Source organism: Mobula birostris, chromosome 4, assembly GCF_030028105.1.
Source record: "Mobula birostris isolate sMobBir1 chromosome 4, sMobBir1.hap1, whole genome shotgun sequence".
Taxonomy (NCBI): Eukaryota; Metazoa; Chordata; class Chondrichthyes; order Myliobatiformes; family Myliobatidae; genus Mobula; species Mobula birostris.
In genome coordinates, this window is record NC_092373.1 from 142,303,206 (window position 1) to 142,324,145 (window position 20,940).

General features: G+C 38.3%; 1 protein-coding gene across 1 annotated transcript in view; it reads left to right on the forward strand.

Moving 5' to 3' along the window:
- LOC140197078 (uncharacterized) overlaps positions 1-20,940 on the forward strand; it is an 82,542-nt gene that overhangs the window by 50,378 nt on the left and 11,224 nt on the right. Inside the window, exons 4-6 of the mRNA XM_072256995.1 lie at positions 7,253-7,315; positions 12,449-12,591; positions 17,110-17,206. Coding sequence (XP_072113096.1) covers positions 7,253-7,315; positions 12,449-12,591; positions 17,110-17,206 — 303 coding nt within the window. The remainder of the gene's footprint in view (positions 1-7,252; positions 7,316-12,448; positions 12,592-17,109; positions 17,207-20,940) is intronic.

Here is a 20,940-nt window from a genome sequence, read left to right on the forward strand (position 1 = left end):
TAACTCATAATACCTTTGCTTAGTTCTTATGCTTGCTTTTTCCATTCTGTATGTCTGAAGCGTATTATATTGTAACTTCTTATTGACAAGTTGCCTTCGTTTTTCTTCTGTCATATGTCTTTGAGATTCTTTTTCTAATTTTGTAATCTCTTTTTCCAATTAATCTAGTTCTGCCATATATTCTTTCTTAATTTTAGATGTATAACTTATTATCTGACCCTTCAGATATGCTATCATCGCATCCCATAGTATAAAATTATCATCCATTGAATGAGAGTTTGTATCCAAAAAAAAATTGGATCTGCTTTTTCATAAAATCACAAAAATCTTAATGTTTTAATAATGTTGAATTAAATCTCCATCTATAAGCCACTTCTTCCTTATCAGTCATTATTATTGTCATTAATAGAGGAGAATGATCTGACAATATTCTTGCTTTATATTCCATATTTTTCACTCTGTGTTGAATATGCATTGATAATAGGAAAAGATCTATCCTTGAATAAGTTTTGTGTCTATTAGAATAGAACGAATAGTCTCTTTCCTTAGGATGAATTCTTCTCCATATATCAATCAAATTTAAATCTTTCATCAATGATAAAGTTAGTTTTACTACCTTCGATTTTGTGACAGCCTTAGTTGATCTATCTAAGACTGGGTCTAGGCAAAAATTAAAATTTCCTCCTATTAATATTTTTTCATGTGCATCAGCCAAATTCAAAAAAGCTTCTTGTATGAATTTTGCATCATTTTCATTTGGTGCATAAATATTCATGAAAGTCCATAATTCAGAAAAAAGTTGACAGTGTATAATCACATATCTCCCCGCAGAATCGGTTATTACATTTTGTATTCTAATTGGTAACGTTTTATTGGTCAAAATTGCTACTCCCCTCGCTTTTGAATTAAATGAAGCTGCAACAACACTACCCACCCAATCACTCTTTAATTTCTGATGTTCTGTTTCTGTTAAATGCGTTTCCTGTAAGAAGGCTAAATCTACCTTCATTTTCTTAATATGTGTTAAGATTCTTTTTCTTTTCACCGGTCCATTAAGCCCATTAACATTAAAACTCAAAAAATGCAATAAATTAGTCATTATTCTTAACAAAGTTACTCCAATCTAAAACATTACTTAGCTTCTCAACTCTCATAGTTCCTTGGGGAATCTCTTTGAACTTCATCATGTTGCTATGTGTTTCCCTCCCAATCATCCAGGCAAAAAGAAAGAAATAAAAGATAGATATGATACAAAAAGAGAAATAACAAAATACCCCCCTAATAATGTTGTGAATGAAAAGATACACAACACTATCCCCCTCCATTTTGCGGGTCGTGGCTATTGCCACGCTTGCGCACATGAATAGCGTAGCGATTGGTCAGTATTTCTTCCAGCTCCCCCGTGTATATATATATATATATATAAAATTAATGTCACTATTCCCAGCTAATATTCCTAAAATTTTAACCTTTCTTCCCCCCCTCATATACTTAATAATATATTTATATATTCATCCGCCTTTAAAAATCCAGCAGGTCTATTCCTTGACCCAGTCTTCATCTTCAATCCATCTCGCTTCCCTGGGTTTGTTCTTGTATCTGGTGAATATTCAAAGAATCTCGCACAAACTCCTCCACTTTCTGGTAATCGTCAAAAAATCTTTTTTCTCCACCAGCCAAAAAAATCTTCAAGGTTGCAGGATAACGCAATATAAATTGATAACCGTGATCCCATAGGACTTTTTTCACCAGATTAAGTTTCTTCCTTCTCTTCAAAAGCTCATAACTTATGTCAGGGTAGAAAAAAATTTTCTTCCCTTCTATCATCAATGGCCCTTTTCTATTCTTGGCAGCTTGGGCAGCCACCTGTAGAATCCTTTCTTTGTCTTGAAATATTAAGAATTTTATTAAAATTGATCATGAATATTGGTCATCTTGTGGGTTTGGTCTTAGAGCTCTATGTGCCCGTTCAATTTCAATTGATCGGTTTTCCTCTTTCATTTGCAAAGTTTCCGGGATCCATCTTTGAAAAAATTCTATTGGATTGCCTCCCTCTTTACCTTCTTTGAGACCAACAATCTTAATATTATTTCTTCTAATAAAATTTTCCAACATGTCCACTTTCTCCAACAGTCGATTTCTTTCCGTTTTCCAGACAAACATATCATTTTCTGTTTTTTCCACTCTATCGTTAATATGCTCCATTGTTCTTTCCAACTTTTGAAGTTTCTTATCCGTTTTGTCCTGTCTTTTCATAGCTTTATCATAACACATCTTCATGTCTCTAAGCTCTGTTCTTAATTTTCTTAGTTCAGCCGTTACTTGCAATAAAGCCTCTCTTATGTCTCCATCACATCCTTTACTCCAGTCTCTTCCAGTTCTTCCTCCTCTTCTTCATCTGTGTTCTCTGCGGAATCCAATTCTGACTCAGAGTCACTTTCACTTGCAGTGGCCGTCGGTTCTTGTAGTTTGAGTTGTATCGATTTACGCATGCCAACTTCCTTGCGCATGCGCAATTCCGGCATCTTCTTCCCAGGGACCGCTACCGCCGCCATTGCTCCCTGTTCTTCTACGCCAGAGATAAAATGCGTCTCCTTCGAAGGATATCCAACCTGACTCCGAGGCTCCATCGCTGCAGTAGGCCCTTTTTTCTTCCCATCTCGCAGCGACTTCTCAACAACAAATTTCTTCTGTTGCGGTTTACAAGGCATATCGTAAAATAGTCTTGAGAAGCTTATAAGTAGTTTTCGGAAAGTATTTATTAACTTTGCTTTGTTTAAACGGTACTTTGCTGATTTTTTACGGGAGAGCTGGATTTACACACCTCAATCCCACGTCATCACATGACGTCCCCCTGATACTTGATTTCTTGAAGAGGAATGACATAGCTTTAAAGTGATCACTTTACAACAGTTGATGCTATTTCATTAAATAGTCTAAAGTTTATAGTTATTTTTATTTGTCACATGTACATCAAAATATCGAAACATACAATGAATTGAGTCATTTTGCATCAACAATCACAATCCAATGATCATGTTGCGGGCAGACCTCAAATGTCACCACGCTTTCAGCGCAAACATAACTTACCCACAACTCACTAAACAGAACCTTGGAATGTTGGAGGAAACTGGAGCACCTGGAGGAACCACATGCAGTCGTGGGGAGAAAAACAAACTCCTTTCTCTTGACAAGTGAAAACTGGGACATCACATAGATTTTTTTTTAAGTGAATAGAATGTCAAATGTCACCCTTCAAGCATCTGTTGCTTAATTTGTAGAGAGGACTCAGCTGGCTTTAATGTTCCTTCACTGAAATCTCAATGCAAGCAATTAGTCAACATTACAGATGAAAATCGCAGAGACGGAGTCCAAAGGTCCTGGTCAAACAATGTCTTCAAACAATAGGAGACAATGAGGCCCATCAATGGGTCTTGTGAAGATACAGGCCACAGAACCAGTTTCAAAGCTGAGATACTGCTTTACCTCCTAATTATGAATGCTGGTACCTCAGCACCTGACTCAAAACAATTTAAAATATTACTCCATGTTTGGGATGGTTCTGGCTGTTTACAGTGAGGAATTGCTGCACTATTTATTTGTCCATCGCATCTAAACATGATCTGTAAAATTCCATCATTTTGCATAGAATAGCAAGCTAAAAAAATCAGCATTATGAATGAAAGCAAAATGACAAATGTCAACAGAAAATCCCTTTGAATTTAGACAAAAAATTAGAACGTCTAAAAGAAACTTATTTCAATATTGATAATCTCAAGCCCTGGTGCTGCCTCTTTCTCAGCTTCATGGTCCTGGTTCCATGTTGTCCTTCAGCTGTTTCTAGATTTCTAGGAGATTATCATTTCTCAGTGATTATGGAAACATATAATGATAACCTCTTGCCTACTTTTTGACTGCACCTGTCCCAGCTTTGTTCAAGTTGGAAGCGATGCAGTCTGGAAAGACTGGCTGAGAATGATGCCGCTAGTTATTCAGGTTCTCCTCCTTGGAAGGCTCTGAGCAGTTAATTCAACTGAAGAGCTTGTGCACACAGTTGTTAACCATTGGCATACAGATCCAAGACTCATTAAAGAAAGTCCTGGTGAAGAATCTTAGTGTGAAACATCAATTGTTCATTTCCCTCTATAGATGCTATCTGACTTGCTGAGTTCCTCCAGCGTTTCATATTACTCCAAATTTCTAGCATATGCAGACTCTCTTGTGTCCTCATTAAAAGTGGAACCTGATTTCATGGCTGAAGCATATGTAATTTTTTTCAGTTGCACCATAGTTGGATGCATCAGCAAGGGAGATGAGGCTGAGTACAGGGCTACGGTAGGAAACTTCGTCACATGGTGTGAGCAGAATTATCTGCAGCTTAATGTGAAAAAGACTAAGGAGCTGGTGGTAGACCTGAGGAGAGCTAAGGTACCGGTGACCCCTGTTTCCAACCAGGGGGTCAGTGTGGACATGGTGGAGGATTACAAATACCTGGGGATTCGAATTGACAATAAACTGGACTGGTCAAGGAACACTGAGGCTGTCTACAAGAAGGGTCAGAGCCGTCTGTATTTCCTGAGGAGACTGAGGTCCTTTAACATCTGCCGGACGATGCTGAGGATGTTCTACGAGTCTGTGGTGGCCAATGCTATCATGTTTGCTGTTGTGTGCTGTAGCAGCAGGCTGAGGGTGGCAGACACCAACAGAATCAACAAACTCATTCGTAAGGCCAGTGACGTTGTGGGGATGGAACTGGTCTCTCTGACGGTGGTGTCTGAAAAGAGGATGCTGTTCAAGCTGCATGCCATCTTGGACAATGTCTCCCATCCACTACATAATGTACTGGTTGGACACAGGAGTACATTTAGCCAGAGACTCATTCCACCGAGATGCAACACAGAGCGTCATAGGAAGTCATTCCTGCCTGTGGCCATCAAACTTTACAACTCCTCCCTTGGAGGGTCAGACACCCTGAGCCAATAGGCTGGTCCTGGACTTATTTCCTGGCATAATTTACATATTACTATTTAACTATTTATGGTTTTATTACTATTTATTATTTATGGTGCAACTGTAACAAAAACCAAGACATAGCTAAACCTTCAACCATATAGGAAAATGACAGGCACTCTGAATTAGACAGTTATTTTATGTTTTCAAGGTTCAATTCATGTTGTGTTTATCTTAAAGTAACTTATCTTAAGTTATCTTAAAAATAACTTATAAAGCAGTGCGATTCAATTCAAGGCTTATTTTCCCAACTTTGTTTTTCTTGTTTTCTGCTCCAGTTCTATTAATTTAACCATTATTTTCAATCATCAATAAAGGGTCTAACTATCTACAAAGTATTGTAAGGAAACAAGAAGACAATCACAGTCCTGAAATTACTGTCTCACGTAATTCATGCTTCGTTATGAAATTCTTTTATATTCTCAGTGAAGACATGAACAGATTTGCTCAAACAAAACTGAATTTCATCTAACTAGGTTGAATACTGATAATAATATCACTAAGTATCAGATCACAATGTAAAGAACTGAAGGACTGGAGTAGTGCCTAATTTAACACCTAGCATAATTGAGGATAATCACTTGAGGCATAAAATACAGTGGATTCCGAATAATTGGGCCAATAGTTAATTGGGGCAGCATTTTATTTGGGACAACACTTAAAGAACAAAATCTAAATCAAGAAAATAGGTGGGATTCCCTTAGTTTATTTGGGACACTTGTCGCTTACATGAGGCAAGAGGCTGTTGCCGAACAGTTTCTAACTCGTGTCTGTCGCATGCACTTGCATAGCTGTTAAACACTATACTATGCTGTTTTCGTTCAAAGAGCAGTGATCGGTGTTACTGGGAGTTGGGGAGAAATAGGCAGTAAAACAATTCAGAACTATTCTTCTCACCGTGGTTTCAAGCATTCAGGCTTGGAGATGCCAGAAATGGCCAAAAGTGAAAATGAAACAATTTCACTACTTCAACAAGTCAGGAATTATGAAGAATCTCAAGGTATTAACAATCATCTTCATTGTTACAATGAAAATGAAGATTTGGAGGATGCAATCATCCAAAGCATTGTATGAAGGCAGTCAATTATCTGCATCAGGTGACTGCACTGATTTTGATCATTTATAGTCAATCGAAAGAAGAAGGCAGATGAATTCCTCTGTTAATAACCAACAGGAATTAATACACATTTTTATAGTACTGTAGCAGTATTAGTAGTGTTCTAATTTGTTCTGTATTTCATTTAAATTCATAAATACTTAGTTAAATGGTAGTTTGTCTCTCTTATACCTTTTAACTACTTCCGTGAAACTTCAGCTAATTGTGGCAGCCGCTTAAATGGGCCTAAGTGTACTGGTCCCAATGTGTTCCAATTAATGGGAAGGCACTGTATATGAATAAACTGGTTTTGCCCATTATCGTGTTAAAGGTAAAGTTTAACTAAAAGCATACCTTCTGTCTGCATAGGCTTCAAGACATTGTGAGAATGAGCAAACTTTAACTTATCTTTGTTAGGTGATGCCACCCTCTGGACGTACATAAAAAGTCAGGTTAATGAGCACACTATTATATGGAATTAATTTCCAGTTTAACACCTTACAACCTAACATCGCTCTTTTATGATTTCTCTCTTCACAAACCAATCTGATTAATTTTGAGGTTCTTGTTTCAAATCCATTTCCTATACAGCTTAAATATCATATTAAGTTTCCCAGTTATATGACCCGTCAATGGTCTCCCAATCTTTCACTGAATGTTATTTTCAACATGTTTTAATCAGCTACTAAATGGTTTGGATTGTGGACGCAATTTCTCTTATTGTTTTTAAACCTTTTTAGTATTTTCGGACATGAGGGAAGTGTAAATGGCTTTCCAAGGCAGGACCTATTTTAGCTCTCATTTTAAGGACTCTTTATCTTGTAATATCACACTCATTATTTATTGTTATTTATTTATATCTGCACTTGCACAGTTTGTTGTCTATTGATCCTGTTTACAGATACTCTTCTATTGAATATGCCCGCAGAAAAAGAACCTCAGGTTTGTATGTGATGACATGTTTGTCCTCCAATAATACAGAAATTCATTCGGCAACAGTTCCTTTAAACTAGATAGCTCTGGAGTTGTATGACTTTATTAAAAGTCAAAGGGTAGACAAAAAATACTTTAAAAAATGGTTTACGTTTCAATAAATATTTTACTTTAATGGTCAGATAAATAAGGCTGCTGTTTGCTTTTTTCTAGACACCATTGCATTTAGCGGTCCTTAGTGGCAATCTCCCCACCGTCCAGCTGCTGTGTGAGCAGGTAAGTTAAAGGATAGAAAACAAATTCCACATTCAACAATTTAGAGAAGTTAGAGAGCTGTTAACACCAACAATATAAGATATGCAGATGATACCACGATACCCCAATAGACAAGTGCTGCAGAAGACCTACAAATCCTCCTAGACAAAGTAGCACAAACAAGTGCAGATTTTGGTCTAACCATCAGCTGTAAAAAAACCAAATGTCTGGTAACATCAAAACAGCAGGATACTCCCAACTGCCAATTGTACATTGGTAACCAAGAGATTAAACAAAAGACTGGCTTTAATTACCTTGGTAGCTTTATATCGCAAGATGTTAGAAGTAAAGTAGAAATAAAAAGAATGATTGCCATTGCCAAAACCAACTTCCAAAAAATGAAACCCATTTCTATGACGACAAGGCTTAGGCTAGTAAAATGTTACATCCGATCAATCTTCCTGCATGCTTCCAAAACATGGACTATAACATCAGAACTCCAAAGAAACTTAGAAGCAACAGAAATGTGGTTTTTTTAGAAGAATGCTGAAAATATCATATAGAGATACGGTAATTAATGAGACAGTACTCCAATGTGCCCATACAAAAAGATCTTTAATGAGAACATTAAATGAGAGGAAACTTAATTTCCTGGGCCATGTCATCAGAAAGGAAGAAATAGAATGTCTTACATTACAAGGCCGTATGCCTGGGAAACACAGAAGAGGAAGGCAAAGAAGAAAATATATAGACATTGTGAAAAAACTAACAAATCTAAATGTGCAAGATATCATTGACGCTGCGAGGGATTGTTCGATGTGGAGAGCCATGATCGCCCAAGTGTTATAACGCGCAAGGCGCATGAAGGAGAAGAAGAAGAGTCATTATGTGTAACATAAAGTTGCTCAATGATGTAACAGTTTATGACAGCAAAAGAAAATCTTTCTCAAACTGGGGAATTCAGTGTTGCAGTTATACTAGTTATAATGTTGAAGCCTGTGTTGGATTTATGGTCCTGCTTTATCCCTGAGGGAAGCTGATACAAATTATTATTAATTGCACTTTAATTTCTTGTTTAAAAGCCTATCACTTATAACTGCAAAATTATGTATCATAACACTTCAAGTATGGAGCTTCACTGTAAGTAATGTTAGGTGAAAAAAACAGGTGATGGAACTTCAAATCTGACATGAAGAGTCAAGAATTCACTTCCTGATCAGACCCCACAGATTTCATTCAATACCTGATATAACAGTGAAAATATATTTACAATTTCATAAGAGATATATAAAGCCTACTAATATAGGAATGTTTTTAAAAGTTAGTGGTCCAATTGTTTTCCATATAAAACATCACAGCAGGCCAATGGATTCTTGGACAGCACTGTGACAAGCTGGATTGCAATATTCTAAACATTTTTCTTCATTCTGCCCCAGTTTCTTTTCTGATCTAATATAGTCCACTCTTGACTTCCTTTTCATAATTCCACAACTTTTCTCAATTCTATTCTTATCTTCTTAAGTGCCCTGTTATTACATATTTAGATGTCCACTGGTGACCTCAGGGATGGTATAATCATGTTACAGTATCAAAGTAATGAGTTTGCCATTCAGAAGCAAGATATTTCTTCACTCAAAAAATAGTTAATCTTTGAAAGCCTCTGTCAAGTATTCAGGATTTATGGATGTATGTAAATATTTTTGTTGTTGTTGTTCAGTCATTTTAGTCAAGTCCGACTCTTCGTGACCTCATGGACCATAGGGTCCACAGGGTTTTCATGGCAAGATATGGAAATAGATTGCCAGGCTTTTCTTCCGTGTAGATGCTGCTGCCCAGGTTGGGACCCAGCTGGGTTTGAACTCAGGACCATCTGCCTTGAATTTCAGTGCTGATGCCACTACGCCACCAGCCAGTGGTATGTGAATATGCCAGGCATTAATTCAAATGGGAACCAGTCTTCAGTTCATAATGTAATTGCATGCAGTAGTCAATTTGAAGGGCGGCTTTGTAAACAAGTAGAACTGTTTGAAGAAAACTGGTTCTTGGTGCACAACAGGAGACTGGCAGCTCACAAATATGGTTTGCACAGTGTGGAATGTTCTCACATGCATCTGCTAAACCTAAAGCAATTGAGCTACGTTAATTGACCGACTTCAAACCAGGCAACTACGGCTAAGTTATCTTTGCACCATTGTGGTTGTGTTCAAGGAAGCTTGCAGACCAGTCTGGTATTGCCCCAGACATATCAATCATGATAACAGGCATATTTGCTCTATGAATAGTTGGGATATTTCTGCACTCAGAGAGCCAATCCTCACAACATTAATGTTGGGTGTGTGGCTTCTCTGTCCTCAGAAGTTTATAGACAATCTTTGTGCATTGCTTTGTCCCAGCATTGAAGTGTTTGAAGGTATAGAGACATCTCCTATTGCAGATACGTAAATCAGTGTTAGCATTGTCAGACTCAAAATGTTCAAGTAAGTGATTCCACTGTAGCTATTGAAATCGTATTAAATTGCTTGCTGTTACCTTTGTGTGATAATTGGTCTCAATACCTCCTTGTACAATTGGGTCCTCGATTTTCTCACTTGCCAACCCCAGTCAAATCAGATTGGCAACAATATCTCCATCAGCACAAATGCACCACAAGACTGTGTGCTCAGATCCCTGCTCTACTTGTTTTTTTACTGATGAATGAGTGGCTGACACAGCACCAATGCCATATTCAAGTTTGCTGATGACAGCAGTGCTGTAGGCTGGATCAAAGGAGGTGACAAATCAGCATAAAGGAGGGAGATTGAAAATCTGGCTGAGTGGTGCCACAACAACAACCTCTTACTCAATGTTAGCAAGACCAAGGAGCTGGTTATTGACTTCAGGAGGTAGAAACCAGCAGTCCATGAGCCAGTCCTCATTGGGGGAATCAGAGGAAGAGAGGGTCAGCAACTTGAAATTCCTCAGTGCTATCGTTTCAGAGAACCTGGCCTGGGCCCAGCACATAAGTGTAATTATGAAGAAAGAACAGCAGCACATCTACTTCCTTAGAAGTTTGCAAAGATTCAGCATGACATCTAAAATGTTGACAAACTTCGATAGATGTGTAGTGGAGAGTATATTGACTGGATGGATCACAGCCTAGTATGGAAACACCAATGCCCTTCAATGGAAATTCCTACAAAAGATAGTGGATACAGTCCAGTCCATCATGGGTGAAACCCTTCACACCATTGAGCACTTCTATATGAAGCATTGTTCAGGAAAGCAGCATCCATCATCAGGGACCCCACCACCCAGGTCATGCTCCCTTCTCACTACTGCCATCAGGAAGAAGGTGTGGGAGCCTCAGGACTCACACCACCAATTATTAACCCTCAACCATCAGGTTCTTGAACCAGTGAGGATAACTTCACTCAACTTCACTTGCCCAGTCACTGAAATTTTCCCACAACCTATGGACTCGCATTCAAGGACTCTTCATCTCAAGTTTTCAATATTATTGCCTATTTATTTATTAGTAGTACTTTTATTACTATTTCTTTTTTTTTTCTTTACTTTTGTATTTGCACAGTTTGTTGTCTTTTGCATACTGGTTGTCTGCCCTCTTCATTGATTCTATTATGGTTATTGGATTTATTGAGCATTCCCACAAGAACTATGAGGTACTTTGAGTTTGGGAGACTCTCTGGAGAGTGCCTCTAGGAGAATCCCTGCTTGTCATGTTGAATAAAGCCCATTTATATCATCTAGCTTCAGTATCTCTCCAGTAACTCAATTCACACTCACAACATCCTCTACTCAATATGGCTGTGGATGCTTAGTCATTGGGTGTATTCAAGACATAACTTTTTGGAAACTGGAAGTATTCAAAGAATACCTAGTGCAGGAAAGGGACACTGAGATAATAGATCAGGCATGGTCTTATTGAATAGCAGGGCAGGTGTGAGGGTTTGAAAGGAATAATCTTCCTTTGGTTTCTTATATTCTAATACGGGCTGCAAATATGTACTATTACCAATACATAATCCTCATCTCTTGAAACTTCGCAGAACTATCTACAGTAGGTACCTCAGCCTGCTTCATCTTTCATTCTGATCAATGGTCACCCGAACCTCATAGCAAATAGTACACTTAATTTTTATCAATTTCAGTGGATGCCACAAACTTAATCTGTCAAATAGGGGCCGTGGACAATTCTGATTTGATGGAGACAGACATGAAAGCACAGAGGAACATCTGGAGAAATTTCTGAAACGCCTGTTTGCTGCTGTCGTTACTGCACGATCGTTAATCTTCCGGAGGGAAGGCCTCAAAATCCCCGGCTTTGCCTGCAGTTGGTGACCGAGATTGAGGTCGAATCGCTCGGATAGAGATGGTGCTCGGTACTCGGTGTCGGAGGGCTGATCGGAGGCTCGAAGTTTTCAGACTGTGGTCGGGCATGGCAGGGAGAGTTTTTCTTCCTTCTCCCGTCTGCGTGAGATGTGGGACAATTGAGAGACTTTGAACTTTTTACTGTGCTTATGGACTGTTCTTCATCAAGTTATGGTACTGTTGCACTGTTGTAACTATATGTTATAATTATGTGGTTTGGTTAGTTTTTTTCAGTCTTGGTCTGTCTTGTGTTTTGTGATATCACACCAGAGGAAATATTGTATCATTTCTTAATGCATGCATTACTAAATGACAATAAAAGAGGACTGTGTGTCTTCATAATCTAATAAACTAAATCCAAGAATATAAGGTTTTGTGCTCTCCCCGGCTGCACTGCTACAGCTAACTACCTGCAGCAGATTAGCACTTATTACCAGTACTTAGTACTGAATATAATTTAAGTTTTGCATAACAGTTATAAATGTAAACACATTTATATCTTGTTTCAAATTATAAAGTATTCACACAAATCGTTATGTGCACAATTTTATTTCTTGAAGAGAACTCATGAGCACGCAGCCTGAACTAAAATTGCAACAGAATTATTACAAACAAGAGCCTGCACAAACGGGAAAATGAAAAAGATAATAAGTCAAAAAAATTATGAACTTTAATCATAGTCAAATCTTTTCCAAAAATGATTCTTGTTTTTACTGCACTATTTAAAAATATTGGCAAAATACTATTGCCAATAAACTTTTCACTCACTTTTCTTTCTTGTTGTAGAATGGAGTGGGATTGGAAACTGAGGATAAAAGTGGGAACACACCTCTAAAGCTTGCAAGAGGTCATCAATATAAAGATATCATTGTATATTTAGAAAACATCATCAGTCTATCAAAAAGTCAGGCTCTGAAATTTGATTGGAGGTAAATTCAGTTGTTTGGTTTATTTTCTAATAAAATATAATGACAACAATTTGTGGAAGTTTTATACTTGAGCCTTAAAGTAAAGAAACTGTTTTAAAAGTATTTGCCAAATTGACAATATGTGTAACTACTACATAGAAGAATTACCATCTCTGGTGTTCAATAGGAGTATAAAGAAATGTATGCAATTGTTCTAGTAATTTGTGTATGTGTGAGAGGATGACATTATCAGTAAAGAACGCCAAATGTCTTGGGAATTACTCTCAGGTTTGGTAATTTTTAATTATCTGTGGTTTCTTAATGCAAGTTAGGTAGTTGGTTTAGATCAATCATCCCTTTTATTGAACAAGGTGTGAAGGTTAGCAATTTGTTTGGGGTGTCGAATTCCCTATTCATAAAATAATGGAAGGTGGGGGAGGGAATGCTTACACAGGCTATTGAGAATCCTGTGCCTGATTTTGCTGCTTTGCAGGTCTCACCGACTGCAGCACAGTCATGTGTCCTTCCTATTTTCCTGTGTTTGCATGCTGTAGGAATTGTGTTTGATGCTGCTGTGACCTTTACAGCCAGGAAAGCAGAGTCAGGTTAATGTTTTATTAAAATGAGCCAAAGATAGAATAAGATACGCACGACATAAAGTTATTGATCCAGAGGATGCTTGGTTTGCAAGCATGTTCTGATAATGCAAAAGGTGATTCTTTTCCATCACAAGTAATTCTTAATTATTGTTCATTTAGTAATTCTGATATAGCTTACTCTGACTATGTTTTTAACAGTCATTTTAAAATAACTTGTTTAGACACAAGGACCTTTACACAGGAATTTACAGGAACAGGGGAAAGAATATCTGAAACCTGAAAATTACACTTTCAGATAGGATCTTTAAAGATAGGAACTGGACAACTGAGAACAAATGTTCAAATGGGCAGAGATCCAACTTCAATTTCAGAATTCCTATCTGATAGTAGGAGCTTTCAGTTGTGGTCATTTTTTATCAAGGCAACAGAAGTTGGGTTGAGGATCAAGTTCAAGTTTAGGTTCAGGTTTATTGTCATTGACAAACATATCCAGATACAAATGCCGTGAAAATTCACTTTTTAAAGCAACATAGTCATAGTCATAGTCATACTTTATTGATCCCGGGGGAAATTGGTTTTCGTCACAGTTGCTCCATAAATAATAAATAGTAATAGAACCATAAATAGTTAAATAGTAATATGTAAATTATGCCAGTAAATTATGAAATAAGTCCAGGACCTGCCCATTGGCTCAGGGTGTCTGACCCTCCAAGGGAGGAGTTGTAAAGTTTGATGGCCACAGGCAGGAATGACTTCCTATGATGCTCAGTGTTGCATCTTGGTGGAATGAGTCTCTGGCTGAAGGTACTCCTGTGCCCACCCAGTACATTATGTAGTGGATGGGAGACATTGTCCAAGATGGCATGCAACTTAGACAGCATCCTCTTTTCAGACACCACCGTCAGAGAGTCCAGTTCCATCCCCACAACATCACTGGCCTTACGAATGAGTTTGTTGATTCTGTTGGTGTCTGCTACCCTCAGCCTGCTGCCCCAGCACACAACAGCAAACATGATAGCATTGGCCACCATAGACTCGTAGAACATCCTCAGCATCGTCCGGCAGATATTAAAGGACCTCAGTCTCCTCAGGAAATAGGGACGGCTCTGACCCTTCTTGTAGACAGCCTCAGTGTTCTTTGACCAGTCCAGTTTATTGTCAATACGTATCCCCAGGTATTTGTAATCCTCCACCATGTCCACACTGACCCCCTGGGTGGAAACAGGGGTCACCGGTACCTTAGCTCTCCTCAGGTCTACCACCAGCTCCTTAGTCTTTTTCACATTAAGCTGCAGATAATTCTGCTCACACCATGTGACGAAGTTTCCTACCGTAGCCCTGTACGCAGCCTCAACTATGGCAGAGTCATCAGAATAGTACATTATAGCATAGTACATTACAAATGTGCCAAACATAAGTTAACAAAAACCTAAAGCAACATAAATTATACCTAATTTACATGTCAAAATAAACATAATAACATTAGTAAAAGCTGAGAGAAAAACAAATACAGTCTGAGGTAGTGTTAAGAGTTTTTTAAGGTCAGTTCAAGAACGTAACAGCAGTGGGGAAGAATCTGCTGTTTAATTTTAAGTGTGGTTCTTCACACCCCTTTACCTCCTTCCTGCCTGATGGCCATCTTGACAAGAGAGCATGGTCTGGATGGCAGGGGTCCCCAGTAATGGATTTCACCTTCCTAAGACATTATCTCTTATAGATATCCTCAGTGACGGGGAGAGTTATACCCATCATGTAAATGGCTGAGTCCACTACTCTTTGTTGCCTCTTGTACTTCCATGCTTTGGATTTTCCATGAAGTGACAAGCCAAATTGTTTTAGCAGGGGGCATGCTCATGAAAATGGGTGAACTATAATTTTGAAAGCAGTAAGGATATTGGTCAAATTGTCAAGAGTGGTTAATCTTGAAGGTATGGGAAGTGATTCATGGGTCTGTGAACCTAATATTATCAATAAGGACAAAGCAGCAAAATAAGAACAATGCATTTACCACATAGTTTTGTAGTCTGGGTGAGCATCATTCACTGACTGTTGGTTACAAGGGAAGATAATACATCTCAGCTTAGTGATTGAATTTCTCACATTCTCACACATTGGATGCAGCTTTCTATGGAAATCCTCCTGTGTTTCCATCATAATTTCATTAATAAGTCAGTGAACTTAGAGTTTTTTTTCGAATTCATCAATGGGATATGTCCATTCTTAAAAAACTTTGAGAAAGTAGTAGGAGCCATCTTATTGATGCCTTCCAGTCATTCTGGTAATGACATACTGTGCTGTGTGGTAAGTTCCTGGATAAAACTTACAAGTCGGTATGGTGAGGAATTTCCAGGTAGTGGTGTTTCAATGCACCTGCCATCCTAATCCTTCTGAATGGTGAAAATCACAGGTTGGTGAGTCACTATAATGCATTTTGTAAAAGGTACTCACTTCAGCCACAGAATACTGAGCTTCAGGTGATGAATAAGATGTCAGTCAAGTAACTGCTTTGGCCTGAATGATGACCAGTAAAGCCTTAATATAGTTGATTAATTAAAGCAATTGTCTATTTTCTTTATTATCGCACCCAAGATATTAACCATACTCAAAACTAAGTACTGTCTTAAAAAGAAAGTATTAACAGGATTGTTTATAAAAAGGAAATGTTCTGATATAAAACAACACGATATTCTACCCAATATTTATTTAAGAAAACCATTCCTGCCTTGGTAACACTTTATTACAGAGGTCTTCAGGTATACTCAAATAATAGATGGCATATAATGATTTTTAAATTCAAGTGCCTTGGTGCTGCATCAACTGAGGTTGCTCAGATTTTTCTTCATTTTTTTATTATTTAGACTATAACCTATAGAAGCAGAAATAGACTATTCAACCCATCAAGTCTGCTCCATCATTCAATCATCGCTGATTTTTTTAAAATCCCTTTCTTCCACCTTCTATCCTTAACCCTTAGCCCCCTTAACAATCAAAAACTTATCAATCTCTCCCTTAAATACACCAACGACGATGCTCCAGTCTCCAGTGGCAAGTAATTCCACAAATTCACCCCCTTTAGTTGAAGCAATTTATCTCCATCTCACTTTCAAAGGGATGTCTCTTTATACTGAGGCATCCACTCTATCTCAGTGTTCAGTATCACATCATTTTTCAGTATCCAGCATTCGGTATTTATTTTAGATTCACTGGTAGCCAATGGTGTTTTGAATGTTCTGAAGTAGGGCGCATTTTGAAAGATGGTTTGCAAACTATGTGAAACTGTAATCATGCAAACTTTTCTAACAATAACTTGAAATTACTTTTATATGGAGTTGTTTGTTTGCTTATATGTTTATTGTCATTTTCAAGAGCATCAGACACAGGTTGTAAAAGCATAAGTCTGAATCTTATGTGTTTCTCTACATTAGCTTTCATGTTGTACTTGACCTTGCCACACTTGCATAAACGTTGACCATCTATCTCAGGGGGTTTATCTCATATACTGTGTGCCTAAATTGTACAAGAACATTTATGGCTGTTAGTATTCTTGCTGGCAGCTGAGGGTTTGTTCTGTATTTCTATTAATCCCATAAAATCTTCTGTTTCCAAATTCCCTTTGGCATAAGCATTAGCAATAATTTTATTTAACATTTACATGAATCTTTTTGCTCCCCATATTGGTTGTATTATACATAAATTAATAGTCTAGATTTACTATAACTGTAGTGAAAATAGTACTCAAAGAAGAGTTTATAATGGCAAAAATATTAGCAATTTTCTTTATTTTCTTTGGAGGATAGTTTACTGAACAAAATAAAATATGAACTTTGTTATTATTGCTTACTAGGGTTCTTGAATTCAATTAATTTATCAAATGTAGCCACAATACATTTTACAACACTGAGTGCCAGAGATCTCATCTATATTTTCTAATTGATTACAGTGCATTGGTCTTTGGCCCACCAGGAAAATCAAAAGGACCGCTATTTTTCTTTTATGGCTGTTTGCTGTTGTGGGGTTACCCTACTTATTTTACCCAGGTCAGTAAATTAAGACATGCTAAAGTTACTGTATAGTCAACTGATACCCAGCAAAATGTACAATATATTACTAGAAATTGCCATTCAATATATCATTATATGATTTCCTTTTTCCAACACCGTAGCCTATACTTTTCTAATATTATGAAGCAGTGTGTTATCAATTATCTTGTAAGGCTGTATTACTGGGTGATTTTGATTTCCCCAGTATTGTCTGGGCCTGTATAGGGTATAGTTTCTGAAATGTGCCTAGGGAAGTTTCCTGAGCTATTATACAGTATAGAGGCCCCTACTCAGGAACGTGCAATGCTGGACCTCCTCTTAGGGAATGGGGTAGTGCAAGTAATTGAAGTGTTCCCTGATAGGAACTAATTCTATTAGTTTTAAGATAGAGGCGGAAAAAGATAGGTCAGGTCCACAGGTAAGGACCTAAACTGGAACAGGGCTACTTTTAGAGGAACCAGACAGGTTGATTGGCTGAGCCTGTTCGAAGAGAAAGGAACAATTGGCAAGTAGGAGGCTTTTAACAGTGTGATGGCAAATGTCCAGAAGCAGTATATTCCTGTTAGGGTGAAGGAAAGCTTAGGGAATCTTGGCTGATGAGTGATATTTTGGATTTGGTCAAGGAAATGAAGGAAATATATGGAGGATTTCGAAGATCAAGGATGAGTGAATCCCTTGATGACTATTAAAAGATTAAGTGTATGCTAAAGAGGGAAACCAGGAGAGCAAAGAGAGAGTATGAGATAGATTTGGCAGGTACTACTACTACTACTACTACATCGACTCAGGCCTAGGGGGCCAGCGTCGGGCGCAATGACAGACTCTCCACTTCTCCTTCTCCCTCATCAGTGTGTTCAGTTCATCTACATTAGCCGCACCGCTGTCTTCTAGGAGCATGTTGACCATAGTCTTGGGAGGGCGCCCAGGGTTCGTCCTCCCATGCTTGGGCTCCCATATGATGACTAGGCTGGCAGGTAGCTCGGGGTGGTGTAGACAGTGCCCCGCTAGTTGCAGTCTTCTCGCCTCGATTTTAGTGGTGAGCATCGGTAGGTCGTTATAGAGCCCGACGTTCGTCATGTGCTGTTGCCAACACACGTCAAGAGCCATCCGGAACATTCGTGTATAGCAACCATCTAGAGACTTTCGCATAGTCTTGGTGAGTGTCCACATCTCGCATCCGTACGTGAGAATGGACTCTATGACTGCCATGAAAATCCTCTTTTTAAGCCCCCTGGTCAGGTTCAACTTGGCAGATAAGTTAAGAAAAATCCCAAGAGGTTATGTTAAAAGTAGCTTTAGCTTAACTAAAAGGGTAGCTTGAGAGAGAGTAGGTCCTCAGAGATTAGCAGGATGACTACGTCTTGTATTGCAGGGATGTGCAGGACTTTTAAGAATATTCTCTTTGGTGTTAACTGAGCAGAAAATCATGTTTGCTCAACAGATAGAGGAAAGAAGTAGAGATGATTTGGAAGACATTCATATTACCAAAGAGAGGTATTTTCAGCCTTACAATGTATTAAGGTGAATAAATCCCCAGAGCCTGGTCGAGTGTATCCTTAGACTTTGTAGGAGCTTACAGAAGGAATTGCAAAGGCCCTTACGGAGATATTTACTTCATTGATATCTGCTGGTGAAGTTTCCAAAGACCAGGAGGTGGCTAATGGTGTTCCATTGTTTATGAAGGGTATCAAGGTTGTGCTGGGAACTTCAGGCCAGTCAGACTGACATTAGTAAGCTGAGGTTACGGCAGGAAATTCTGAGGGACAGCATCTACCAGCATTTGGATAGACAGAGTCTGATTAAGAGTCAGCATGACTCTATGCATGGAAAGTCATGCTTGATGAATCTTTTAGCTCTTTGACGAGATAAATTAAAAGGAAGATGAGGGGAGAACAGTGGATATTGTCTATTTGGACTTCAGCAAGGCCTTTGACAAGGTTGGTCTGGAAGGTTAGGTCTGGAGTCCAAGAAGAGCCAGTTGGGTAGTAACCAAAGAATGAGGAGTCATCAGGATCTGATTAAGAATCTTGGCCCAAAATGTCTACTGTTTATTCTTTTCCATAAACACTGCTAGGCCCGCTGAGTTCCTCCAGCATTTTGTGGATGTTGCCTGGAGTTCCAGTATCTGCAGATTTTCTCATCTTTCTACAGTCGGAGGATATTCTGGGGGCAGCCTACAAGTGTCGCCATGCTTCCATTCCTCGTAACATGGGAGACTGAGGAAGTATACAAAATTATGAGAGACATAGAAAGGGTGGATGGTAACAGTCTTTTCACTGGGGTACGGGAGGGGGTGTTGGGGGTGTGGAGTGGAGATGCAAACTAGGGTGCATACTGTAGATTTAGGGGAGAGGCAAAAAATTTAAAAGGAACCTGAGGACAAATTTTTCATGGAGAGTGTGGTGAGTGTATGGAACGAGCTGCCGGAGTAGATGGTTAAGGCAGGTATGAAAGTATCATTTAAGAGGATCTTGGATAGGTACATGCAGAGGCAGGGCTTAGAAATCGAAGAAATCGACTAGCAGGGTGGACACCCTATTTGGCATGGACTTGTTGAGCTCAGGGCCCTATGTCAGTGCTGCATTCCTCTACACTCGATGATTAAAAAAGCAGCTTACAAATTTTTAGGAATCAGGAGTGCGTATTTTCTCTGTTCTGATATGATACTGAATTTAGCGTCATTACGGCATCAAGAAAAATAGGCTTTTCAGTGCTAGAATTAAATGTGATTCAGAATGCCTCTTAAAAAATCAGTTATTCCTGAGTAAATCAGTTCAACCTTTTCATTGTACTTGACTTAACAGCAATGCATAAATATTAAAAGTTCATAGTGCATAATTGATTCTATGCTGATTTAATTTGCAATAACTGTAACAACACATCTCGTGGTTGAACAGGATGTCACTAACAGTAATTTCACATGTCGATATTTAACTTCCCATGTGCAAACTTCCCATGACATAATTGATAGTGTTAGTTTCAATGCCATTCCAAGCAGAAAGTCCAGGCCTAAGTATTACTGATAACTATGATACAGGATAATTTCCCATTCCTTTGCATCCCAAGTCTTATGGTATGCATAACTGCACTAATATGATTATTAAGATTATGATTTGGATTGGAGAAGGAAGTATCATAGAGGAATATTATGAAGGTTGTTGCATATTAATATATAATTTCATGGCATTTAATACTGAGGGGTGTGTGGTCAGTGGTCAGTTCTTTCTTTGATGGTATCTAATGTATATCTTGCTCTGCTTCCAAGAAGAACAATTGGCCAACATATCACTCCAAGTTTATGTATAGTATCTTGCAACCAATGTGGAATCAGGGCTGGGGTGGCTGAGAAGTCCAGATAAAATCAAGTCAGAGTCAGATAAGGACTAATTGAATGTACGGGAGAACAAAATATTGGAGGATCTTCTCACACTCCATTTAGAAGACAAATGTATCAAAAAACATCATTTCATGGAATTAAGTAATGCAAGAAACTCAAATAGCAAATGTACAAATTAGTTGCCCAATTTTACATAGCTGAATAAGACAGCTGCTTTGGGTAAATGTCAGGTGAATGACCTTTTTTATGAAACCCATTCTGCATCATATCAACAGTATAACAAACTACTCCAAAATATGGAGGCCTTGATGGCCTCAAACATGGATCTAGATTTCCACTGATTTACACAGATCAGGTGGTCTACATAATATTTCAAATTTTTTATCATTCCTGA